This window comes from Sciurus vulgaris, assembly GCF_902686455.1.
Source record: "Sciurus vulgaris genome assembly, chromosome: 3".
In the NCBI taxonomy this organism is placed as follows: Eukaryota; Metazoa; Chordata; class Mammalia; order Rodentia; family Sciuridae; genus Sciurus; species Sciurus vulgaris.
In genome coordinates this window covers 1,732,508-1,758,094 of record NC_136463.1, presented here as the reverse complement: position 1 = coordinate 1,758,094, position 25,587 = coordinate 1,732,508, and the positions used below count along the sequence as shown (strand labels likewise).

Below are 25,587 nucleotides of genomic sequence, written 5' to 3'. Positions count from 1 at the left end.
TTCCCCACAGCGGCTACTTGCTGCTGCAGGCAGGGCCAGCAGGAGTGGCACGTGGCACTCGTCCTAGAGTGAATCCAGTTCTGCTTGGTAAATACTGTGCTGGGAGCAGCCGACATTCATTCTCCAGTTAAAGGGACGGCAAAGTGAAATGTTACTGTCACAAAGCCGCCATTCCTTCAGAGAAATGTTACTGTCACAAAGCCGCCATTCCTTCAGAGATGCTCTTTTCTTCCTCGTTTGTGATGTAAAAAAATCCCACCTCCTGGGGTGGGTACCTGGGGCCTCCTGCAGGTGGCGCACTCGCCCACTCCCCTCCGCCCCTCTGGGCCTCTGCACCTTGGCTCACAGCTGTTTCCCTACCCCGTGGGGGTCCTGCTTCGCAGCAGGCTCAGCAGCGACCCCCGCCCCACACGTGGCCCTTCTCTGCCCTGTGGGAGATTGGCGAGGGCCTGCCTGCTGGACCCAGTGGGATAGGGATCTGTGGCAGCACTGGGGCACAGGAGGTCCAGGCAGCGGTGGGCACAAATGAGCATCAGACTGCGTGCGTGCAGGGCCACCGTCCCAGGGCACAGGCAGGCCAGCTCCGGCCCTCTCTTGCAGTGTCAACGGAGACGTGCGCTTCTTCGATCCCCGGATGCCCGAGTCTGTGAACGTGCTGCAGATCGTGAAGGGCCTGACGTCCTTGGACATCCACCCCCAGGCAAACCTGATCGCCTGGTAGGTGCGCCGCTCCCCTGGGCAGCCTCTCCACCCGCAGCCTGCCGCGTTTGCGCTCTCTGCCGCCCTGTGGCGGGTTTACGGTACCGTCCTACCACCAGGAAGGGAGAGCAGGGCCCCTCCCAGAAGGCTCCTGAGGGCTCCCCAGGGACGGAGGCCTGGTCCTCACTGGAGGGCAGCCAGACAATTCGCACTCTGTCTGGGGCGCTAGCCAACTTCCTGGCCGGACGCCCTCCCCCCACCTGAGCCCCATCCCGAGCCAGCCTGTCCCTGCAGCCGTTCCTCTGCACCCACCTGTCTTCCCAGCCCAGGAGGGGACCGCAGCTAACCCCCGACCTTCTCTTCCTCCTCCTGCTGCAGTGGCTCCATGAACCAGTTCACCGCCGTCTACAATGGAAATGGCGAGCTCATCAACAACATCAAGTACTACGACGGGTTCATGGGCCAGCGAGTTGGGGCCATCAGCTGCCTGGCCTTCCACCCGCACTGGGTCTGTGCTTCACACGGTGTGGGCAGGGGGGCTAGAGGGTGGGGCCGCCCGAGTGACCCGCAGGCCCCGGGGCTTCCCCTCCCCGTCTCCAAGAGCACGAGAGAGCAGAGGTCTACTTCAGGGACCTGGCCCCCTCTGGAAGCCACACCACCTCCCGGTGGCTCAGGCCAGAGGGCCAGCAGCAGCGTCCTTTGGTCCCTGTACCCATGCCATCGGGAGCCTCAGCAGAAAGGGCTCAGGCATGCTCCCGGTGAGGCAGCAGACCCGCTGACGCGGGCCTGGCCCTCGTCACAGTCCGTCCGCAGCTCATGGCTGCCGTCTCCAACTCAAGGTCCTGCCAGCCTGCTCCTGGCAGCGCGGGGCTCCCCGCAGCTCCGCCCAGGCGCATGGCAGGGCCTGTGGGCAGCACGCACTTTGTGCCGGCCTATGGCGCCGCCTCATCCTGCCCAAATTGGGCAGTTCATGGGCCCATCCCCCCGTCTCAGCGCAGAGGTGGGCAGCGGGCGTGGCGCTGACTGGCCGCAGCCGTGGCCCTGCTCACGCTGTCCATCTCATCCCGCAGCCCCACCTGGCCGTGGGAAGCAACGACTACTACATCTCCGTGTACTCGGTGGAGAAGCGCGTCAGATAGTGGCACCGGGTTCCTGCCGGCTGCGGCCACCACGCACACAGTGAACCCCATGCTCGCTGCAGGTGGGCGCCGCCGCCACGCCGGCCTCTGGCCCAGCTGCTGCCAACTGAGGAGGGGCCATGTGCTTTCTTCTTTTCTCTTTGCTACAATGTCTAGAAGGTCCAGGCACGGGGGACGGGGAGGGCCTTGTTGACGTCCCTTGTCACCGAGAGCAGCACCCAGGCTCCGAGGACTCCTGAGCACGCGGCGCGGCGCGGCCTGGCCTTCCTGTCCCGTTCTTCCGGGGTTTTTCAGGGGGCAGACTCATTTTATTTTCCATGTGATCGGAGCGTTAACTACGGAAATGACAGCGCTCTGGCAGAGAAGCTGCACTGGGGCTCCCATGAGCCTCCGAGCGGCCCCACCAGCCTGGCCTGGCCCCGCTGTCCCCTCAAGGCCTGAGCCTGGAACTGCTGGGAGCAGGCTGGCAGATACTGGAGGTGCGGGAGAACGGGCGGAGGAGGAGACCCCGCAGCCAGCGTGTGAAGGAAGCAGCCCGAGCTGGCCCCGGGGCCGCTCAGCTGCAGGCCTCCTGCTGGGGGGAGTCGTGGCATGAGGAGAGGGGCTCCCCTGCACAGCCAGGCCCTGGGACTCTGGTTTGGGCCTTTCTCACAGGAAGGTGTTCGCAGGAGGGCCCGTGGCTCTGAGGCTCCGGACACACGAGGAGGTCCCCACCAGTCAGCCACTGCCCCAGCCCTGCAGGCTCGTCCCTGAAGTGCTGCTCTCCCGCAGCAGTGACCGTGACCAGGACCCCCGTGTGCCTGCACACATGTACACACGTGCAGGCACAGCCTCCCCAGCCACACGTGGGGCACACGTGTGCATGGGTGCCGTGGCCCCTGCCGTGCACGCTCGTCACAACAGGTGCAGAGGTGCAGGGAACCCCAAGTGGGCTTGTGGGTGGCGCCAGCCTGTCTTCAGCCCTTGCCCCACGCTGGAGTGACCAAGGCTTGCATCTTGCAGTCCGTGATGCAGAAGTGCCCTGGGGGCCTGGCCTGCTGGCGTGTGCAAGGGCACTGCAGTTTCAGGGGAGCCAGGTGGATGCTGAACCCTGGGAGGGAGCACAGAATTGCTGCCAGTTGCATACAGACAACACAACCACAATGATGGCGTTTCAAAAGCATGTCCCTTTTCCTTGGGAATCAGGATCTTTCAGAGATGAGGAATGAGACGGCTTAATTGATTCTGCCGATCGGAGACCTGTAATAGTGGGGTCTGAGTGAGTCAGGACAGGAAGGCCCGGCCCCTCGTGTGGTGGGCGACAGCTGTTGTGGCCAAGACATTTTCAGGTGGATGGAGCCCTGAGGGCAGCTCTGAGCCAACCCCAAGCCAGATGGGTGGACAAGGCAGGACAGAGGAGGAGACCCTCTGCTGCCCCCAGGAAATGAGCTGTCCACCAAGAGGTTCCCAGGTGAAGGCCCTCCCCCTCACCCGGGAGCACAAGCAGCCTGGAGTCAGGAAGGCCGTACAAAGTCCTGACGCCCCAAGTTCTACCCCCCCAATGCCCCCTCAGCTCTGCAGGGATCTCCAGTAGGTGGAACCCTGGAACCTTCCAGAAGCTGAGCTTCACCCACAGACACAGAGCTGCTGACCTACCGTCAGCTCAATTGCAACCTAACTTGCATTTCTGTTAGTTTTGAGACAAAACCACCACTGGCAAAGTGCAGATGGCTTTGGAGGGGGCGAGACCCCCCTCCCTGGCCCACTGGCGCCCCCGCGCATGCTGTGCATCCGCGAGCACCACGCGGGCGGGGTCTTACAGCTCTGATGCGAAAACTCAATCATGAAGTTAACAGGCTCGAGAGAGCACCGACCTAGAGTTCATTTATCTCTATTTATTTTACCAAAATGAGAATAGAAAAAGACTTTGACAACACATGGAATCGTAATGTGAAGCTAAGAGCAATGACAAATAATAAACTTAATAAAAAATAAAGATGTGCAGAAGTGACCGCTGGCAGAATCCTTTCAGGAAGCAGCGACCACCCCCATGGGCGGCCAGACAGAGCTGGCAGGCCTGAGGGACGCCAGGGGCGGGGCAGGCCCAGGCCCACGGTAAGGTCTGCACACCGAGGCGGGCTCCGGAAGGGACTCCTGCGCCCCACCGGCTCGTCCTGCTGGGAGGGCAGAGCCGGTGGGCCCGGGCAGCACTCCGCTGCCGCTTCCCCCTCCAGCGGCCTGCGAGCCTTGGCTCTCGCCCTGCCTCCTCTCCGGAGCCAGCAGCAGCAGTCTCTCGTGTCCCCTGCGTTGTGAAGGGCGCTGTATGACCGTGGGCCGCCTGGGTGACTGGCCCCATCCTGTTTTCAAATCAACTAATTCACAACCTCCAACCCCCTTCCCTGGGGGCAAGCCTACCGCAGGCCCTGCAGTTGGGATGTGGGCATCTTTGGGGGGCATTATTCTGATGCTTGCCCCCTCTGTCCACGAGCCAGAGACACTCCTTCCAGACAGGCCCCACAAAGGCTCAGGGGTCCTTGGCCAGAGATGCCGGGGGGTTGTAGCCCTGACAGCTGTGCAGCCATGGCTTCTGCTTCTGGAGCCCCTGGTGGTGTGCTGGCCACCGTCCTGGGGGTCTGTTGACCCTAGGGGCTGCCTGCGGCCACGAGCAGCACACCCAGGGCTTGGCCGTGGGTGCAGCCTGTGAAAAAGTAGATTCCTGCAACACAGATGGCAGCTGCTCCCAGCCCTCCATGTGCTGGCCAGAGAGGTGGGGAGGCAGCGGTTGCCATGGAAACCTGGAGGTCCCCTGCACTGGGATCGCTAAGTCACAGTTCATTTTAAACAAGAAAGATGCCCAGCATTTGTAGGGCTGTGCAGGGCCAGCCTTGGCTAAGGAGTAACATTTTTCCCGTTAGCATCGGCTTTTCCGTCAGCACGCCCTGAGCAGAGGGAGCGTTCTCGGTAATGGGAGGCGGAGCTGTGGCCAGCCTTGGGAAGGAGGCCGGAGTCGAGTCAGATCCCCAGGCCTCGAGACCATGGCGAGAGCCCGGCTGCAGGCTGGCTTTGCAATGTGCCCAGAAGAAGAAAGCCCAGCCACACACGGAGGCCAAATGGCCAGGCCTCAAGTGACCACAGGGACAAGGAGGGAGGACAGGACTCACATGCCCTGTGGGACACTGACAGATGAACTGGGCCCAGAGCCTCCAGGACCTCCCTGGCCTCTACTGCCCCGCCAGTCTTGGGGCTCACAGACGGCTGGTCCTGGAAGGAGGCCGTGGGAGAGCCCGCCTCACAGAGACCCTGGCCTGGGAGGTGAGTGCTGGGGGAGCGGCTGGGGGAGGCAGCTGCCCTGCGAGTCTGGGAAGCGGGGGCTGCAGCTGCTGCAGGTGGTGAGCCTGCTGATGGCTTCATCAGGGTACGGGAACGCAGAGCAAAGGCCACGCCAGAGAGAGGGAGGAGGGAGGACAAAAGGAGCCCGAGCAGCAGCCCATGCATGCCGCATGGCCGCCGTCCTCGGGTGACACCAGAGCACCATGTCGCTGCGGCGGCAGCCCACATCCCAGGGCTTGCCCAGTCCCCTCTGACCCCACCCTGCCCAGAGGCCAAGTGGGGCAGACCCTGCCCGCCCACCAGGTGACCAGAGGTGGGGCCAGCGATAGGGAAGGCCACCGGTCCTGAGAGGCTCTAGCGGCGGAGGCGGGAGCAAGCTGGGCAGGCTGCCTCTCCCAGAGCAGGAGGGTCCGTAGTGCACCTCGGCCGCCCCGCCGGGTACTCCGCATGGGTGGGAAACCCAGGGCTGCACCCGCTCCTCGGGGCCTCTCCTCCGCCCCTGGTGCTGGACACCAGCCTTCTTGGCCCCACCTGGCGGGCTGGGCTCCGTGTCCCCAGGCCAGGGAGGCAGCCCATGTGCGCCACCGCCCTCCGCCATCGGCCATGCCACCTCCAACCACCACTGGGATGCCTGACCTACGAGACCCCTGCCTTACCCTGGCCCTGGGTAGGCCAGGCCCATGGACAGTAGAAGGATGGCTTCCACTCCCGACCCCAGAACCTGCTTCTGTCCCTGAGGTAGTTCAGCATCCTCCAGACAGACCCAGCCCACAGACGGTCTCCAGGGCCAGGGAAGCAACAGGCCATGCACCACCAGGACCCGCTCCCGAGAGGAAGAGCTGTCCTCCAGGCAGCGTGGCACTACGGCCAGCGCCATGGCCTCAGCCATCCTGTCACCCAGGCCCAAGCCTGGAGGCCAGCGTCACTTTGGGCACAGCACCATGGTGGGGAAGGGGCTGTGCAGACACGGTCAGGAAGCTGCCCACCCCCACGGACCCCACTCGACCCCCACGCTGATGAGGCCCTGTCTGGGGGAAGAGCAGGGGTCCTCCCAGCTTTGCAGGCCTTCCCGCCCTGCCCTGGCTGACATGGGTCCCCTGGGGTAGTGGAGGGGTGGGGAAGGCTTCGCCCCAGGGTCTCAGTCTTGGGGTTTATCGGTGGGGCAAGAACTGCAGCCTCTGGCCTCAGGCTAGCGAGAGCAGGGACTGGGGCTCCCCACATGGCCCTGAGGGTTCTGTGACTCCAAGAGAAGCCCTGGGCAGAGTGGAGGGCGCAGCCGGGAGGCCTGGATGAGGCTCTTCCGTGCCAGCTGGGCACAGGAGCCTGCCATGTGAGGGTACCCAGTCTTTGGCCTGCACAGGGGAGGCTGATGGCCCCTGTTCTGTAGGGAAGGGGGCAGGTCCGTGACAAGCACAACCAAAGCGAAGCTGGTGTGCTGTTTCACGTGTCTTGTCTTACTGCTTAACAGAACTTTCCGGGCTAGGGGAAAATTCAAATGATACACCAGCATCGAATAATTTGAAAAGGAAATCAAAAAACCAATTCCATTTATGAGAGAACAAAAGAACAAAATACTTAAGCACAGATTTCAAAGTCAGAGAACCAAGTAGATGAAGAGGCCGCCCACGTTTGGGGGTGGAAGACCAGATCCTGACAAAGTGGCAGCGCTCCCCAACGGATCCAAGACTTCACGCCAGCCGGCCACCCCTCCCGTGGCCTTCTCGGCAGAAACAGAAAGGACGACCTTCAGGTTCATATGGAGCTGCAAGGGGCCACAAGCAGCCAACACTGAAAAGCAAGAACCAGAGGGTTCCCATCAGTTAATTCCAATGTCCTTCAAAGTTCCAATGCGGTACAACAGGAAGGCCCGCGAGTGCTGGAAGGCCCGTGAACAGACCCAGACCCAGGACCCAGCTCGACTGAGCAACTGATTCTTTTTTTTTTTTTAATTGATTAATTTATTTTTAAATTTTTTTCATACACATACATGGGGTAACAATGTCTGTCCCATCCTACTGTCCTTCCCATCCCCACAGCCCCACCCCCTCCCCCCTCTGCATAAACCAAAGTTCCTTCATTCTTCCCTACCCACCCCTGCACTATGGATCAGCATCTGCTTTCCAGAGAAAACACTTGGCCTTTAGTTTTGGGGGATTGCAATTTGGGATTTTTAGGGATTATTTCACTTAGCATGTATTCTCCACTTCCATCCATTTACCAGCAAATGCCATAATTTCATTCTTCTTTAAGGCTAAGTAATATTCCATTGTGAATATGGACTCTGTTGAAGGGTATCTAAGTTGGTTCCGCAGTCTAGCTGTTGTGAGTTGAGCTGCTATAAACATGGATGTGGCTGTGTCACTGTGTATGCGGATTTTAAGTCCTTTGGGTAAAGGCCGAGGAGTGGGATAGCTGGGTCACATGGTGGGTCCATTCCAGGCTTCCTGAGGAAGCTCCACACTGCTTCCCAGAGCGGCTGCACCGTCCGCAGTCCCACCAGCAGGGTAGGGGTGAACCTTTTCCCCACACGCTCGCCAACGCTTGCTGTGGCTTGTACTCTGGATAATCGCCATTCGGACTGGAGTGAGATGAAGTCTTAGTGTTTTGATTTGCAAATCTCTAATTGTAAGAGATGATGAACTGAGCAACTGATTCTGGAGGAGGAGGCAAGCCTATTTGTGGGTCAGGACAGCCTTCCAAGGGGTCTGGGCCAGCTGGAGAGTGCAGCCGAGCTCTCGCTTCACACCAGGTACGAGGACAGGCTCACCGTTGGACCCATGACCTCGATATATAAGCTAAAATGACAAAACATCTGGAAAGAACTCAGGGGCACATGTTTATGACCTTGCTTTTAGCAACAGAGTCTTAGACGTGACACCAAAAGCACATGTGACCAAAACAATGATAAATTGGAATTCAAAAAATGTTCCCATGCCCAGGAGACTATCGACACTGCTGAAGACAGTTTATAGGAGTGGGAAAATGTTTGCAAATCGTGGAACAGATAAGGTTCAATATCCAGAATATACCAACAACACTGACGGCAGTAGTCACGCCTGTCATCCCAGCAACTCGGGAGACTGAGGCAGGAGGATGACAAGTCTGAGCCCAACCTCAGCAACTTAGTGAGGCTCTAAGCAACTTAGTGAGACCCTGCTGAGCAGGAACAAGGCCTCCCCCTGCTGAGGACGCAGCGTTGAAGCCACCACCTTAGAGCCAGAGCCCTGGCCCTCGCCAGACCCCAAGCCCGCGAGCGCCTTCATCTGGCACTTCCCAGTCTTCAGGACTGGGAGAAATGCTTCCTATCATTTGCCTAGTCTCCAGAGTGAGCACATGAAGACACAAGGAATCACCAGGGACCAGGACTCGGAACACAGGTGAGCTGGAACTTCCCAGGCCTCAGGACCTACTGCCTTTGGGACACAACACAAGCAGCTTGGCCTGGCCTGTGCACTGGACCAGTGGCTCTGGAGGACGTTCCCTGGGCAGCAGCCCTGGGAAGAGGCCACATGGCCAGGAACAGAGCCCAGAGCCTGGCCTCCAGCTCCGCCTTGGCGTGAGCTGAGCCGATGGCTGGGCTTGGTTGCATTGCTACGCTGCTTTTATTCCCTGTTGTTATGACAAATCGCCCCAAATGCCACAGCTTGGAGTGGCGGATGTCAGTATCCCAGGGTCAGGGGTCTAGAAGTGGCTCCACTGGGCTTCTGGCTGGGGTCCCCAGGCAGTGGCCATCAAGCTTGAGAACCAGCCTTAGACGTGACCTGCCATCACTGCTGCCCTGCTCTTCAGTGCTGGGGATGGAACCCGAGGCCCAGCTCTCCTGGCCACAGGGCCTCCCAAGCCCGATCCCACCACTGGCTTCCTGTGCCCATCTTGCAGGGTCTCGCCGCGGCCCTGCTGCCAGTGTCTGGGGCTCCATTCACGCCCCTTCGGGGTCCCACCTACCACCCAGCTCCCAGGACGGGTTGCACGGCCGCTCCGTGTTCGCCTGTCCTACAGCGCCACCACGTGGTAGCTGAGGGGTCACCGCGGGCCACACGAGCCAGGAGGTCGGACGGGGGGCTGGCTTCCAGCGGGGAGGTCAGCGCCCAAGGCCCCGCCGGCCTCCTTGCCTCTGTGCCCCTCTGCTCCTGACGGCCCCACCCCGCGCGTCCCAAGGTCCCCGGCAGGCGGGCCTTCCCAGGGCCGCCCGGCCCCCTTCGCCCCGAGTCCCGGGTGTGAGCCAAGCGAGCAGTTTCCGCCGACCCTCGCACCACCCACCCCGGCCGGGATGCCCCTCGGGCTCAGGCCTTCTCGGCTGTGCCACCCGCGCCTGCCGGACCCCAGGAGCCCACCAGGTCCACCGGCGGCGCTGCCCCCCGCCCCGCAGCCCACCCGCGGCTGCGCGCCTTCCAGTTCCAGGAGTGGCCCGGTCGCCAGTTCCCTGGGGTCTCCCGGTCTGAGCCAGGCATCAACCTGTGCCCCGCGCCTGTCACACGCGGGCAAGACAGGGACAAAAAGTACCTGTGGGGGGCACGCGTTCCCTCCTCCCCGCCACTCCTCGCAGTTTGGACGGAAAGAAGCTCTCTCTAGAGGTGGAGAAGGGGGTCTTTGCCACTGTCCCTGGGCAGTGGCAGTCCACTGGTGGGCCTGCAGTTTGTGTGACAGCCTCTGCATGTCGGCTCATGTCACAGAGGGCTGCCTGCAGACGGCCCAGACTCCAAAGCTGCTGTCCCCACCATCCAGGGATGGGACTCCCTGACCTTCGTTCCTCCGACTCCCAGCGGCTTTGAGGCCCTGGGTTCTCCGCAGTACATGCCTTCCTGCCCGTCTGCAGTCATGCTGAGCCGCCCACAACCCAGTGCCAGAAGCCATTCAGGAACAGCGACGGAACTCAGCGACGACCTCGCTGCGGTGTTGCGGGTTGAGCTGTGCCCCCTAAAACTCATGTTGAAGTCCTAGCCCTCATTGCCTTACAATGTTGGTAGGGTTTGTTTGTTTTTTTTTTGGGGGGGGGGAGGGGGATACCAGGGATTGAACTCAGGCCCTGGACTACTGAGCCACGCCCCCAGCCCTCTTTTGCATTTTATTTAGAGACAGGGTCTCACTGAGTTGCTTAGCACCTCACTTTTGCTGAGGCTGGCTTTGGACTCGAGATCCTCCTGCCTCAGACCCCCAGGCTGTGGGATTACCGGCGTGGGCCGCCGCACCCAGCTGCAACGTGGCCTCATTTGGAAACAGGCTTGTTGCAGGTGTGATCGGTTAGGATGAGGCCACAGTGGTGTAGGGCAGGCCTTGATCCAATATGACTGGTGCCCTTATAAAAAGGGAAATTTTGGCTCAGGCACACACACGGCAAATGTCATGTGAAGGCAGAGGCAGAGATTGAGTGACACTTCCACAGACCAAGCAGCCAAGGGTCGCCAGCTGCCATCAGAGCTGGGGGAGCTGAGACCAGATCCTCCCTGGGAGCCGCAGAGGAGCCTGCCTGCTGACACCCGACCTCAGACCTCTGGCCCCAGCAGTTTTCTGTGTGCCCTGTCTGTGGTGCACATGCAGGCTGGTCAGCACAGGGGGTGGTCATCTGGCCTGTGTGGCAAGACACACTACCGTCACCCAGAATAGTTTCCGGAAAGCCATATTTGGGAGACCGAGAGGCCGCTCAAAGCAACATCATTGTGGAAATCAGGACCGTGAGGACTGCGGGGGGCCACGGGTTCCTGCTGGCACTAGGAAGACCGCAGTTTAGAAATGACACAGAGGGCTTTAAATTCTCAGTTCCAGGAAGATGAGAAAATCGGGAAACGTGGGGCTGCTAGAAAAGAAAATGGAGTTTCTCAGAGCACGACCCTCACATCTGGCTCCCCCACAGGTTGTAGGGTTAAAGGTAAATTGAATTCTCGGGCTCCCAGGTGGTTCCTATGCTGTCAGAGCACAGAGAGGGAAAGAGCTGGAAGGAGAATTTCCTGTTCAAACTCGAACCCGCCCCAGATAATCCCACTAAGCCTTCCCTGGCAGCAGGAGCAGCAGTGCCATGTGGGCAGCTCCCCTACCTGCAGACTACACCCCTCATCGCCACCCCTTAACTGGAGGGAGACCCAGCTGCGTCCAGAGAGATGAGTGACCATCTGCCACCCCTACGAATATCAAGGCTTTGCTGATTCCAGCTGGAGAATAGCGTGGAGGTAAGCCTGGGGGGCCACCCAGAGCCGCATGGCCAGGCTGGACCTGTGGACCCCGAGCATGCCCTGGGTTCCTGCCTGTGCTTGTCGGTGAGCAGTCTTCAGGCCAGGGTTGGTGGAGAGTGGTCCTGACTTCTCAAGGAGCTGGGTCATGAGCATGCAGTGGGCTAGGCTGTGAGGGCTCTTGGTCTTGGCCAGTTGGGCAAGTGTCCCTAGATGGACAGTCTCATAAAGGTGATCTGGCAAATGGAGACGGGTGTGAACTGAGGGGAGCTGGGCTTCTCTGTGGAAGGCCCCAGTGGCGTTTTACATTTAAGTGCTACGTTCCCGTGCGCACTTGGACTCTCCCTCTGCCGCCCCAAGCCACCTCCCTGTGGTTTCTGTTATCTACTGCCACATAAGATACCACTTGCAAAAGTGGCCTGCAACAGCAGCCGTTCATTAGCTTTCGATCTGTGATGTAGGCCGTCTTCACCACGGAGCTCATCTCTGTCCCGCTGATGTCAGCAGGGGTGCTCGGGGCTCTAGAATATTCCTTGCAGCACGGCTCACTGCTGGGAGTCCACCCAGGCCTGTCCATGTTGCCGAGCCCCGGCCTGGTGGCTGAATTCCAAGAACAGGTAACCCAAGACACCAAAAGAGAGCCATATGACCTCGGTGACCTGGCGGAGAAGGCACACACAGCATCACTGGCTTGTACACGAAGGCCCCGTGCACACAGCTGTTACCCCTGGCTGACCTTCCTCAGCCTGCCTCGTGGGGATGCAGCTGGGCCCTGCCTGCGCTTCTCCAGCTGGCAGGAGGTGGGCTCAGCAGGCCTAGCAGAGGCAGGGCTTCCCTTTCTGTTTTGTTTGTTTGGGGTGCTGGGAATGGATCCGGGGGTCTCCACAAGCTGCCTTCTAGCCCTGGGGCTGCCCTTCCCTGGTACCGCTGCCGGTGGACCTGCACGCAGAAGATGCTTTGGCGACCTGCCCAGCCACCTGTGCACTGCTTCTTTCAGATTCCCCCACGGGTGCGCTCCCAGGAAAGTCCACAGCTGCCTGGCAGAGCTCCTGGCTACCACGCCCCGTGAGTGGCCTACTGACAGTCTCTACACGGGGCCCTGGTTCCTTCCCATGGCAGCTGCAGGCCCCTCCAGCAAGGTCTGCCCCACCTCAGCTGGAAGGTCCCTCCACATCCTGCTTCTTCCCTACCTTCTCTCTGTCCCAACCCTTGCAGCTGTTCCGGCATTGCGTCTGCTGGCTCCTTGGGAGCTCTCGTTTGCCCGTCAATAGTTAAAGACCTTTGCTGGCTGGCAAGTCCTCACGGTAGCTTTCCTGTCCAGAGACCACTGTGGCTTCTGTCCACTGACTGGAACAACAACACACAGGTGTCATCCAGGCCTGGCTCCAGGGTACAGGTCTTCCAAGGTGGAACCTGGGCATTGTTTTGGACTTGACCTGAGGCTGAACTGCACTGCTGATCCTCACAAGGAAGTGCCTGCCGCTGACCTGGGCCTATGGGAGTCACCCACAAGGAAACAGCTGCCACCAGGGCCCAAGTGGCAGCAGGATGACCATTAGGACACGGGGCCCTCAGGGCACTGGGGCTCGCAGAAAGGAGGACAACTGGGCCCGGAGAATGCCATTCCTCATACCCACAGGGCAGGCTGCTGCAGCTCCCGCACCAAGGCCAGGTGTGCACGACAGGGCCCACCCACTCACACCCTCGCCAGCTTCCTGGCTTGAAAGTTGGCGCCCTGATGGAAAGATGAACGTGAACTCAACTGAGGCTGACGACCTGAGCCTCCCCAGCCACTCGCAGACCCTCCTGTGGCCCGAGTAGCAGTGGCCCAGAGGACTGGCATCCCATGCTTGGCAACCCTCTTGTGAGCCCACCTGCAGCAGGTCCTCCAGGGGTCCCCACCTCCCTCAAGGACCTCCACAGCCTCCTCTTACTGCCCGCAGCCTGCAGTGAGCCCTCTGGGCCAGAGGCACCGTGGGACCCTGCAGGAAACACTCACAGCAAGCTGGGTTCTTTTTCTGTAAAGGAACAAACAATCTACTTCTAGACTTTGCACACACGTGGCATCTCTGTCCACCCTCTTACTCTCCTCCTCTTCCTCCTTCCTCCGTGGTGGTGGTGGTGTGTGTGTGTTTCACAACCCTGTAAAAATGTGAAACTGTTCTTAGCTCACAGGCTGTACAAAAGCCAGATCTGGCTTCCAGGCTGCAGTTTGCCAAACCCTGGTTCACAGACCAGGAATTCAAAGAGTTTCAAATATGTGTTGGCAGAGTCCTGGGGAATATGTGTGGAAGTGGATTCCAGGGTGTTAGACAGGAGGCTGAAATAGAAGCCCAGATGGCACTGGGTTCCTGAGGTAGGTGCACCCGCTGCCACACCAGTGCACCCAGCCCCTGGACCCTGCCCCACAGCTTGTTCACTGGATGACTGAAACTCGGACTCGACAGTGGACTGCAGTGAAGGAGCGGGGCAGGCTGCAGCATCCCTGGCACAGGTGGACCGCAGAGCACAGAGGGACGACTATTGAACTGGGTCCACCCAGTGTGATCTGCACACCCATCCCCAACTATACATGTGGAAGACACACCTTTGCATGTGGTTGGCACTACCTGGGACCCACAAGCAAGGGGGCCCCTCAGTTCTGTTCCTGCTGCCAAGCACACCATGGGAAGGGGTGCCACTGTTGAGGGGGGCTCCGGTTTCACAGGGATGAGGTGATCCCAGAACTGCTGAGGCCAAGGTGGGCAAGCCTGTAGCAGGCAACCAGCCTGACACTCAGTGCCCTGGCCTGCAGGAACCCAGCTGCGCAGAGGGTCCCTGGGAACAAAACAAGTGGCAGCCCATTAGAACACTGCTCTGTGCAACAGAGGCGCTCCAGGTCCGGTGGCCAAAACCTGACGTAAGTCGCCACTATGGACTTGACTCAGCCTCTCCCGTTCCCAGGCACAAGCCACAGACTGGAGCACTGGACCTGGAGAGAACCTGGAAAGCACTGCTGCAGGTCAGACCAAGTGGCCTCCAGCCTTCCCCAGAGGGACCTGCACAGGAGGTCCTGTCACCCAGAGGAAGGAGCTGTGCGGAATTGCAAGGCACTGGCTTTAAGTGTGTGTTCATTCTCGGGGACACAGGCGTCCCTATCAGAGGGCATTTACACGAGGCAGACAATGTGTGGTCTTAACGCACAGTGGGGCCAGCTGCGCCCACAGATCCCTGCAGTGGCTGGCACCATTTCCGAGTGCTCACTGGACTAAATGCTCGGCCTTGGGCACAGTCCCCGTATTTCCTCCTGGGAGGCGACTGTGGAAGGAGGGGCTCAGGGGAAGCACAAGCACTTACCCAGGGCGACGCCACGCCCTGGGGGACGGGCTGCCGAGATTAGTGCCACGCCCTGAGGCGGGTGTGCAGCACCACCCCATTTAACTCACCTGTGGGGTGGAGGTGGGAGGTCCGATGGTTCTAGAGGGCCCCTGGGGGTTAGTGCAAACGTAGCAGGGCTGCAGTACTCCAGCAGCCGCTGTCTCCCACCCCCGGGAATGCTTCTGTCCCCAAGGGGAGGAAGGCTTCGGCCAGGGGCACGGCCAGATTCCACCCAGAAGCTGGACTGGCCATGCCAGCTCCTTGGGTCTAGCACAGCGAGAACCCAGCGTGGGGGAGGCAGAGCGGCCAGGGCGGAAAGGCAGGGGCGCGGCCGCAGCCCAGCACTGCGGCCAACACTCAGGTCCTGCACACCGATGCAACAGCGCCGAGCGCTCGGAGCTGGCGGGGCAGGGACGCCCGCACAGCGGAGAGGTAGCTGCCGGGAGTCTGGGTTCCGTAACCCGCAGGTCCCTCTAAGCAGGAGCTCTCGTCGGCCCCGAGCGCATCACCGAGGCCGCCAGGCCGGGACCCAGGAGGCTGCAGCGCGAGCGCGGCCCGGCCCTGCGGCGGACCCCGCGGGGCGGGGCAGGGCGGAGCGGGACGCGCAGGCGCGGCGCGGTCTGCGGGGCGGGGCCCTGCGCGGCCGCCGTAGGGGCCGAGTACGGTGGCCGCGGGGCGGCGGCGGCGGCGGGGCGGCCGGGTGGCGGGCGCGGGGCTGCCATGGGCAACCTGTTTGGCCGCAAGAAGCAGAGCCGGGTCACCGAGCAGGACAGGGCCATCCTGGTGAGGCGCCCGGGCGCGGCGGGAGGGCGGGCGGCGCGGGACGCGGCCGGGGTCCAGCTCTCGAGCGGGGCCCGCTGGCGGCGGCGCTTCCGGAGCAGAGCGGGGGACGGGGAGGGTCCCGCGGGGACACGCCGCCAGAAGGACCCGAACGGAAACCGCATCCAGAGGAAGGTGCCCCGGCGTGGCCACGGCTCCTCTGATGCTCCCCCCGGTTTTCACAGTGGAGCGGTGGTTTCGTGCGCAGAAACCCAGGTCGCGGCGAGAGGCGTTCCCGCCTTGGCTCCCGACCCGACGTTCCGCCCTCAGCCGGTAGCCCCCGCCGGACGAGTGGCCGCGTGCGGCCCCGGCTGCCCCGCCGCCGCCCGCCGCCCTCCATTCCTCTCCAGAAAGCAGGGTGCCGGGTCAGGGTTCAGACCGTCCTGTCCTCTGCGGGGTCCGAGGGCTCAGGACGCACGCACCGCACACTGCGGGCGTGCCGCCTGTCACCCTCTGCCACCTTCCAGCCGTCCTGCCGCCTTTGGGCTCCTCTCCGGTCTCTCGGAGGCCCGGTTCGCGTGCAGCAGCGTGAGTGATGGCCGCAGGTTTTGCTGGGGAAGAAGGGCAGGTAGGCTCGTTGCAGGCCTCCCATGCGTGGGGGCTGGATGGTGGGCTCCTTCCCTCCCGGCCCTGGAGGGCCGGCCTGTGGATCACACAGTGGGGGATGGTGTCTGCTGATTGCTCACTCAAAGGCGGGCGTCCGCCTTACTGAGCTCACCACCACGGCGTCCTGAGCGCGGAGAGGCCTGGCCCTGCTGGTCGCAGCACCATCACTTCATCCTAGGAAGTGGCCTAAGCAGGGAAGCCAGGCCAAGACTGGTAGTGCCTGTGCCTCTGGGCAGCAGGGGCGGAAAGGAGTTGTGGTTGACGGCAAGTCACCCACCAGCAGCTGTCCCTTCAGGTGGACACTAGTGAGGAGGCGGAAGCTAAGCACACGCTGGAGACAGGAAGGACTTCCCAAGCCCCAGCTGGGCTATGTGCACTGTGGCTGTGGCACCTCTCAGCTGCTTGTTCTCTGTTGGGTGTGAACCTTCCAGGGACTGGTGGCCACTTCCCAGCCTGTCCCTCAGCACACGGGCTGCTCACAGCCCATCCTCCTGTGTCCTGGGCCTGGCTGTGGTGACTAGAATGAGGTTCTTCTTGGTGCCATGGACATTGAGGGGGGTCAGATGCAGCAGGACCCCACATTGTGAGACTGGAAGTGCTTCTGGATATTGCCACACATGCCCTGGGAGACATGCCCCTCAGAGGTCGCTGTTTTAGAGGGTGGCCTGGCCTCTGAGGCATCCTTTGTGAGCCCCCAGCCAACATGGCCAGAGCTAGGCAGCCTGGCCAGGGCCCAGACGTGGGCCTCCTAACACCAGACCACTTTCTCTTGGCAGCAACTCAAGCAGCAGCGGGACAAGCTGAGACAGTACCAGAAGAGGGTCACGCAGCAGCTGGAGCGGGAGCGGGCCCTGGCCAGGCAGCTTCTGCGAGATGGCAGGAAGGAGTGAGTGGGCGGGGTCAGGGAGGTGGCCTGGAGCTGGTGGGCAGGACCAGCTGGGGCCACAGCCCTCACTCCTGGGCCGGGCTTCCTCTGCAGACGGGCCAAGCTGCTGCTCAAGAAGAAGCGGTACCGGGAGCAGCTCCTGGACAGGACAGAGAGCCAGATCAGCAGCCTGGAGGCCATGGTAGGCAGGAGAGGGCCCTGCCGGAACCGGATGGTCTTAGGGGTAGGGCAGGCTGGTGCTGGCAGGAGCAAGGGCTGGGGCTGAGCCCACCCTGCTGCTGTGAGTGGGTCGGGGTCAGGAGTCAAGGACTTGGCACAAGTGCCCCTGGTGTTAGGGCCCCAGGCAGCATGGTTCCACTCTGGGTGGCCTGAACTACCCATGAAGCACACAGATGGTCTTTGCATGTCTTCTGGTGCCTTCTCTGTCCTCTATCCCCAACGGGCAATAGGAGTGGACAGGAAGAGGGTGTACCCAGAAGCCCCTGCTCAACAGTGCTTGACAGCTGAACTCTGCCTCTGGGTCAGGAGAGCAGGCAGGGCTGCTGACCACCTGGGGCTGGTCCTTTTCAGGTCCAGAGCATCGAGTTCACCCAGATTGAGATGAAGGTGCTGGAGGGGCTGCAGGTGGGGAATGAGTGTCTGAACAAGATGCACCAGGTAGGTCCTTGCTGGGGGGGATGGAGCTCAGCTGGGCCAGGGGAACCACCAGTGGCTGGCACAGACACTAGGGGCCACAGGCACCTGGGAGGGTGCCGCATAGTGCTGTGTGGGCTGGGTCTGTGGGTGCTAGTGACCTGGAGGTCTGGCTAGGGTAGAGAACAGTGTCATTAGTGACCTCGAAGGTCCCCTAAGGTGGCAAGCTCCCTCTTTGCCTCAGGAAGCCCAGCACAGGGCTCCTCCCTCCTGCTCTGATGAGTGGGCCAATGGGTGGGCTGTGGGAGAGCTGAGGTCGTTCATGTCACTTGGCTAAGTGTGGTATTGGTGGTATGTGTGCCAGCTAAGCAGAGGTGCCACTTTTGCCCCTTGAAATCAAGTCACCCACCCAGAGAGTGATGTCAGGACAAGCTCAGGTGAAGGGAGGGCTAGGCCATGCAGTCCAGGCCTCTGAAGACAGGTCTGGCAGCCCAGCAGGCAGGCCAGGGCCCTGCCTGAGCAGACTGACTGGGGTGTCAGGGGCCCCTCGCCTGCTTCACTTAGCCAGGGCAGAGCACCCAGGGCTTGGCCCTTGAGGCAAGGGCTGTCATCTGCCTCGCTGACACTCTTCAAACCTCGTGATCTCCAGGTGATGTCTATAGAGGACGTGGAGAGGATCCTAGACGAAACCCAGGAGGCCGTGGAGTACCAGCGGGTAGGTGTCGCTCAGTGCTGAGCCCTCCCAACCTGGAGAATGTGGGGGGCATGTGGCCCCTGGAGGCCAAACCACCCCTCTCACATGGCGGCTGCTGCTGTCCAGGGGAGGCTGGCCCAGGCTCCAGCCTGACGCACGCTCCCCACCACTCCTTCTGCAGCAAATAGACGAGCTGTTGGCAGGACACTTCACTCAGGAAGATGAAGACGCCATCCTGGAGGAGCTGGACGCGATCGCTCAGGTACAGGACCCTGGGCTGGGGGCAGTGGCCGGACGGTGGGACCCCAGGATCGGGCATGACTGCTCAAGCAATGAGACCCCAGTTCCTGGAGGCAGGACTGCAGTAGGCCCCTGCCTGTGCATGTGCAGCTGTCTTTTTGAGCACAGGGCCCTGGTTTTGCACCTGGTTTTCCTTCCCGAAGTGACGCGCATCAGTGCTAAACAGGCCTTTGTCCATGACTCTGGTAGCAGGTTGAAGAGACAGCCAGGGTGGTGGTTTCCAGGGCTGACCCCAGGGACTGTCACAGGCAGTGACCTGTGTCTGGACAGGGTGACGCTGAGCCTCCCAGCCCAGACATGGGTTGCTCTTGCCTCTGTCTGGTGACTCCTGTGCGGGTCCGGCCCTGGGGGTTTGATTCTGCAGCTACATCCTGCCTCTGCCAGACGTCTGGGCCTGGAGCTCTGTGGCTGCCCGACGTAGAGTTCTCCATCTCTGTGGGCCACTGCCTCAGTTTGCTAAGGTTTCCCAGTGCCCCAAGAGCTGCTTGCTGCCCCAGTCCAAAACTGCCTTTCAGGGTCCATGACCTCTTGTCCCTGGGGCTTGAGAGCCTGGTGAACTGCCTGGGAAGAGAGGCTCTGGGGAAAGGAGGCTGCATGGACCGGCGCCCTCCTCACAGGCCTGCCCCGGGGTTGTGGCCCCTCGGCTCCTCCCAGCAGTTGTTCCTGTCCTTCTCCAGACCTATGTACACCAGCACAGTCAAACCCATGGTTCTGACGGGGCCCCAGCCTTGTGAACTGGGGCCTCCAGAGACAGCCCAAGAGCTGGCCATTGTGCGCCACAGGGTCCCCAGGACCACTGCAGCAGCCTCCACTATAGTGACTGTGCTCACCTGGGGTGGTTTGAGTCTCCAAGGATGCCTGGCGCTGGGGAGGGTCAGGCCCAGGTCTGAGCGAGGAGGGCCAGGCCCATTTCCTCGGAGACGTCCTGCTCACAGCTCACTCCGCTTCTTGCAGGAACAACTAGAGCTCCCGGAGGTTCCTTCGGAGCCCCTTCCTGAAACACACCCAGGTACCAACCGCCCTGCCTTGTTCTTCCGAGCTTGCTGGGATGCAGGCCAGTGAGTCCTAGAAGGGAACAACGAAACATGGAGGCTGGCTAGGTGGAATGACTCTCTGCCTTGGGGGAAGCCAGGGCATGGAGGGCTCTGCCCGCCTCAGGAGAGCAGACCCAGGCTCCCGTGGTCCATCCAGACGCCACCCTGGGAAGAGGCTGTCAGCACACAGGCCTTGCTGAGGTGGACTGGATTAGTCTCAGAAACCCCAGCAGGCCTGCTCGCTGTCCCATCTGCCTGTTTCCTGTTCCTGTGTGGCTCCAGGAGCCCTGCCCTTCGCTGGAGCTAGTTACGGGGGCCTGGCTCCCCTGCTCTGTGTGGGCCCGTCTGGCTTCCTGTTTGTACCTTGCCTCCTCTGGCTGGGCACACCCTCCCATAGTGACCTTCTCTAGTGGCCTCTGGCTTAGTCTTCTGGAAGTATCTTCTGTGGTTTTTTCCACATCACGAATGTGTCTGTTTCCTCCACAGAAAAAGCCCCTGTCAAGGTCAGACCCAGGCCTGCAGACCTGGTGGCAGCCTCGTAGCTCAGCCTTCACAGGACTCGCAGGGATTCTGCAAGGACAAGCCCACGGAGTTTGGGTGTGTGGCAGCCCCACAGGGCTCCCAGGAGGCCGGCATGGCCAGGCTGGCCGAAGGTGCTGTTGCACGGAACAGCAGCACACGCAGACCCACATCCCAGCGGCTCCGGAGCGTCCCCTCACGGTGTAGTCTGATTGCACAGTGGCGCTGCTGTTCTGCTCTCCTTCCGGATTAAACAGCGACATGCAGACCCTTGGCCAGGCCGGGCTTCTGACGGGGTGGTTCCCATGGTGGCCGAGGCCCAGGTCTGCCACCGTCCCTGGTGCCGTTCACTGGCCCTAGCACCGTGGGGAAAGCAGCCCCAGGCCTCGGGCCCCTCCCACCCTCTCCCTCATTTGCTGCCCATGAGCTGGTGGAGAGCTGCAGCCGGGGAGACCCTGACGTGCCTCAGTTTCCCCGTAGGTTAGGGGCAGACACCTCAGAACCTTGTGGCTCCTCTACCTTGACACCCCAGACGAGCTTCCAGCCTTTGTGGGCATTGGGCCAGGGAGCTGTCGCTGCTAGATTGACTCCTGGAGCCCTGGCCTTGCCCCTCTGCCCAGTGGCTCTACCCCGCCCAGAAAAGACATCCTGAAGGAGATGGTGAGACTGGCTGCAGCAGCTGTGGCACCCTCCATGTGCCTGTGGCTGTCCTGGGCGGTCCCAGCCAGCAGCTCCTGAGCCAGCAGCTGCCAGGACAAGAGGCTCAGCCCGGAAGCCACTTCTCATGCAAGCACTTGTTTTGCCATCGGACAACCTGGCTGGGGTCTCGCTGGCCCATGAGCAGGGGCCACCAGGACAAGGAGCCTCCTCCTCAGCCCCAGTCGGCCCCATATTAAAGTTGGCCCCTGCCTGGCCTGCTGCCCTGTGGACATGGTGTGGTCAGTTTCTCAGTACGGCCAGCGCTGTGCAAGTGGTTGGCGTCTGCCTCCTGCCCTGTGACCCTGCCTGAGGCAGCCCTGGCCAGCACACCTGGGCAAAGCCAAGGACTGGGCACCAGGCACCTGGGAGGAGGTAGGGGCTCTGTGTGCCTGGGCCCCACGACCACCTCTGGGCAGCTGCCCCGCTCGAGGGGCAGGGCAGTCTGGCCACATTCAAGGCCTGGTGCTGGCTGTTCTCAGGTGGTTTTGTGGGACTGTCAGGGCAGCCATATTCCAGGCCTGAGACCCCTCCTGGGGAGGGAGGGCAGATGGCTTGGGGTCACAGGGCCCAGGTAGGAAGCCAGGTCTCTCAGAAGCTGCATTCCAGAAGTTTGGGGCAGCGAGGCCCACCTGCCAGCTGGCTCTGTGCCCAGTGTGCCCCTGCAGTGTGCACCGCTGCTGGGGGGGAGCTGCAGGAACAGCTGCTTGGGGCTGCCTGCCAGCTCCTGCCAGGGGCACATGGTGGTCCTGGGTGAGGCCTGCCCAGGCCCATGGCCTTGGCCTCTGTGGCAGCAGGTCCAGGAACACCAGGTCTGCCCACAGTGCGGGACGGGGCAAGGCTGCTCTGACTCCAAGCCCCACCTCAAGCACAGCTCCTAGCAGGACGGCCCCTCGTGGCTATTGGCCTCAAGGACTCTGGACTCTCCAGCCAGTGAGCACCTCTAGGGGTGGCCAGGTCCCTGCCTCCAGGTACCACTCAACCCCAAGCAAGCACCTCCCTGGTGCTCTGACCCAGGCCAGGTGGGGCAGCTGAGAAGAGGTCAGGTCCACACCCCCTCGTACTGCCCAAGAGTGATCTTTTGAGTTTATCCCTTCACCTTAGGAGCCAGTCTCCTGGCAGCCCGGAATGACCTTGAGCTGAGTCCTGCTGTCTGGCCTTGGCATGGCCTGGCTTGCAGCTCGCTTCCTGCCATGGCGCCGGTCAGCAGGGGCCCAGTGACAGCCAGAGTCTGACCTGAGTTCCTTCTAGTGTGGGCACACAGCACCCAGTACAGTCATGAACAAAGCTGAGTGCAAAACCTGCAGAACTGGCCCCTGCTGGGGACAGAGACTCAGAGGGGAGGATGGAGCTGTTGGGGTGCTGGCTGTGAGCAGCCCCATGGCAGGGAGTCTGGGAGCAGTGCCCACTGATGCAGAAGGGGAGGAGAGTGCAGAGGCAGTGATTTCAAGGGTGTCCGACTTCAAGCAGGGCAGTGAGGAAATGGCCCGGGTTTGCAGAGGCTCCTACCGGCTACGTGGAATAGAAGGGGGGTCTCGAGTCTTCTTGTAAGTTGCATGCACCAAGAAGTAGGGACTTGTTATGGCCCCTCTGGGCCTCGGTTTTAGAAGCTAACAACACAGGAAACTCGTTCATAATGAACCAACAGCCCGGTCCTGCAAGGCCTGTGGCGCTGTCCGGTGGGAGAGAGGGAGGGTGCACCCTGCCCACCACCTAACCACCTCTGAGAGGCCCTGCCTCTTCACTGTGTCAGGGTGGCAGCTGAATTCTGCCAGTCCTGGAGGGGACAGTGTTCAGACCATGGGAGCAATGATACAAGAGAGACGGCCATCGCAGCTGTCAGCTAAGTGCACACCTGTTGTACGTCCCCTCCAGGAAGTGGCAGGATCAACACAGCACCCAGCAAGTGCGACCTGGGTGGGTGGTACCCGACAGGCTGGGTGCCATGGCCTGACGTCATTGGGGCTGCGTGAGCCAAGCGAGCCCTGCACCACCCAGTTGGCTCCTCCAGCCCTTCCTCAGCGGTCACACCGGAGGCTGGACTTCCCATGAGCGTCAGTGTGTGTAGATCCTGGAGCCTGTACCTGGTCAGGATCCAGGACATCACGCACCCCAGCCCCTCCTGCTAGTCCTTCAGGCTTCCCTTTTCCCTTCACCCATCTGGTTTTGAGACTGTCACCTTTGGACCCTGGCACCTGTCACTTCACAGAGCCTTTGGGAGGCACCTGAGAGGCCTTTTCCCCACCAGGTGACATTCCCTGGTGTGGACGAACCTTTTCGTTGAGCTGCTTCCAGGCTTTGCTGGTTTGGACTGGAGCTGCTTTGGGCACGGTGGGCACAGGTACATCTCCTCTGGGGCCCTGGGTTCCTGGGCTGCTGCGGCTCATGCACAGGACTCTGCGAATGGTCACTTTGGCTGCCCTGGCTGCAGCCATCTTACCACTTGGACCTGTGCTGCCCTAAGACCAGGCCTGGGCACCTGTCCCACACTCACCTGGACCTCACTGGAAGGCTCAAGCCCTACCCTGGTCCCCAGGAGTTGGCACCACCTGCGGCAGCCCAGCAGAGAGCCCACAACACGAGCACCCTCTGTCCCTCAGAGGTGCCCAGGGAGGAAGGGACCATGTCCCCAGTCTCAGGTGGGCAGTGGTGGAGGGTACCTTGTGCCCCCACAGAACCTGGGGGCCTCCAATACAGGAAGGACAGGGCGTCAAGGGCATCATCATGACCACAAGGAGCAGGGGTTGCCAGCCCTGGTGGCGGGAGAGCCGCGCCCAGGCACACCCACCAGCACTCCTCAGGTCTGTGGTGGGCTGCTGGTGGGAGAGGAGCGCACCGCGGTCCCAGGACCACCTGTCCACTCCTTAGTAATTCCTATCCCCCAGCTGTCCCAAGGGACTTGGGACAGCCCTGAGCCGTCCATGGGGTCCAGAACCCCTGGAGGATGTGACCTCATGCTGGGCCTCCTCTGAGGGCCCTCCAGGTGTCCTGTCACTCTAGGTTTCCCAGGGACAGCCTTCCACATGCCTGTCCAAGGCTGGCTGGCTCGAGACAGGCCTGCAGGGGCAGGTGAGGCTCACGGCAGAAGCCAGGTTTGAAACCGTCAGGAACAGGCCCCAGGAGAGGGCGAGGGGTGGGGTGTGGCCGGCGGGCTGCTCTCAGCCCCTGGCCGGGTCCTGCCTCTGCCAACTCTGAGCAGCTGCTGGCCTGTCGTCCTGGAGTCGCAGTGTGGGCCTCGTGTGGGGGATGGTGTGCCTGCCTGCCTTGAGGCTGGCTGGCACACGGCAGTGTCCTCTGGCCGCCGCGTGGAGGGACTTCTTTCTGCTGTCGGAATGATTTCCGCTACGGGTAGAGCACCTCTTGTTTATTCGTTCATGCGACAGCGGTTGGGTTGCTGGTATGAATCATGCCGTTGCAGGCGTCGGAAACGGATTCTGGGTCCACAGCTGGGTGAGTTTATTTCCTTTTAATATGTGATTTTAGAAAGAAAGGTACACGTGCATTCTCTCCTGGCACTCTCCTTTCACTCTCCCATAACCCCCACCCACAGTACTGGGGAGTGAGCCTCGGGCGCTCTACCGTTGAGCTACACCCCAGCTTTTTATTAAAAAGCTGAGACAGAGTTTCACTAAGTTGCCCAGGCTGTCCTAAACCTGCAACCATGCCTGAGCCTCTTGAAATGATGGGATGCATCTGTGCACCCCATAACCAGCACTGAAGATCTCTTTCCATCTCTGAAACGTTAGGATTCTAACATCTACCAACAGATACATACTTTTTTCTTTTGGTGCTGTGGATCAAATGTAGCTAAAGCACATGCTCTACCACCAAGCCACACCCTGAGCCCCAATATACTTCTTGTAATTCAACCTTTATATTTTCATTTGCTTATAACACAAAAAATGCTCTCCTAATCTAATTTCTTTTTAAAGTAACTGAAAAAGACAAGTGAGTGCAGTACTGTGTTTTACAAGCTATAAGCTGTTGTCTGATGTACACATCAAGCCTAAAAATAAGGTACTAAATACTTTACAATTTAAAACAGAAGCCCCACTTCATTGATTAAAATAAATTTATGTCCAAATGTTGTCTTCACTTCATAATGAACTTATTCTAATTCCAAACATGTAAGGATCAAGAAGGCAACAAACAGGTAGGTGGTTATACATTCCCACACCTATCATCTTACATTAGGAAAGAGCGAGCCTCAAATCATATTTAATGCTCTCAGTCACTATTACTGAATGCTTGATGAAGAGCCACATTAATACCGACCCTTCATCTGTCACAAATGTCACAGCTGTAGGCTCAAAACTGACCCTGAACATACAAACATTGAAATCATAGAAAGAAATTGGTTGTGTGTATAATTGGGAGATAAGCAATTTTAGAAATAAAAATTAAAAATCAGGATTCCATACCTCGTGCAAGCATTCCAAGAATAGTGCTTTGTGGTAAAGTCCACGGCTTCTTCCGGCCGGGTCGTGTTTGGCTTCCCTGTGATGAAAGCCCGAACTTCGCTGAGACTCCCCACAGAGGGCACAGTGAAAACGGAGAGGCGCACCATGCCAGCGCGCACGCAGTGTGCTGTCACTTCAGCATATTTCTCGCACTCGCCCAGTGTGCAGCGAGCTGTCCCCAGTGCAGGTGCTGTGCAGCCCCTTGGAGTCCTTCTCAGGGACATGCTGTGCAGATTCTTTGGCCACTTTTAACTGGGAGAGTCGCCTCTTCA

General features: G+C 60.6%; 2 protein-coding genes and 2 long non-coding RNA genes across 7 annotated transcripts in view; 2 read left to right on the top strand and 2 right to left on the bottom strand.

Annotated features, from left to right (window-relative positions):
• Nucleotides 1–2,005, top strand: part of RPTOR (regulatory associated protein of MTOR complex 1) — a 346,921-nt gene extending 344,916 nt beyond the window's left edge. For all 3 annotated transcript variants that reach the window (XM_079133423.1, XM_079133424.1, XM_079133425.1), the window contains 3 exons: nt 601–717; nt 1,078–1,207; nt 1,770–2,005. In XM_079133423.1, the coding sequence (XP_078989549.1) occupies nt 601–717; nt 1,078–1,207; nt 1,770–1,838 (316 nt within the window). In that variant the 3' untranslated portion in view covers nt 1,839–2,005. The remainder of the gene's footprint in view (nt 1–600; nt 718–1,077; nt 1,208–1,769) is intronic.
• Nucleotides 2,006–6,679: 4,674 nt separating this feature from the next.
• On the bottom strand, nt 6,680–9,705 carry LOC306657451. Its single transcript, XR_013762791.1, has 2 exons — nt 9,651–9,705; nt 6,680–6,935 (listed from the first exon to the last, which is right to left on the bottom strand). It is a non-coding gene; the product is annotated as an uncharacterized lncRNA (long non-coding RNA).
• Nucleotides 9,706–10,421: 716 nt separating this feature from the next.
• Nucleotides 10,422–14,948, bottom strand: LOC306657449. The gene is made up of 3 exons (XR_013762790.1): nt 14,737–14,948; nt 12,519–13,453; nt 10,422–11,970 (listed from the first exon to the last, which is right to left on the bottom strand). It is a non-coding gene; the product is annotated as an uncharacterized lncRNA (long non-coding RNA).
• A 345-nt stretch (nt 14,949–15,293) lies between these two features.
• On the top strand, nt 15,294–20,533 carry CHMP6 (charged multivesicular body protein 6). 2 transcript variants are annotated; one of them, XM_079133436.1, is made up of 8 exons: nt 15,294–15,451; nt 16,870–16,979; nt 17,073–17,160; nt 17,550–17,636; nt 18,262–18,327; nt 18,488–18,568; nt 19,561–19,615; nt 20,127–20,532. In XM_079133436.1, exons 1-8 carry the CDS (start codon nt 15,389–15,391, stop codon nt 20,180–20,182), a joined length of 606 nt encoding a protein of 201 aa, XP_078989562.1. In that variant the 5' UTR covers nt 15,294–15,388; the 3' UTR covers nt 20,183–20,532. The 2 variants fall into 2 exon arrangements, with proteins under 2 accessions (XP_078989562.1, XP_078989563.1); XM_079133437.1 differs by lacking the exon at nt 15,294–15,451 and adding an exon at nt 15,939–16,055 and having other exon boundaries at nt 20,127–20,533.
• Nucleotides 20,534–25,587: the final 5,054 nt, after the last annotated feature.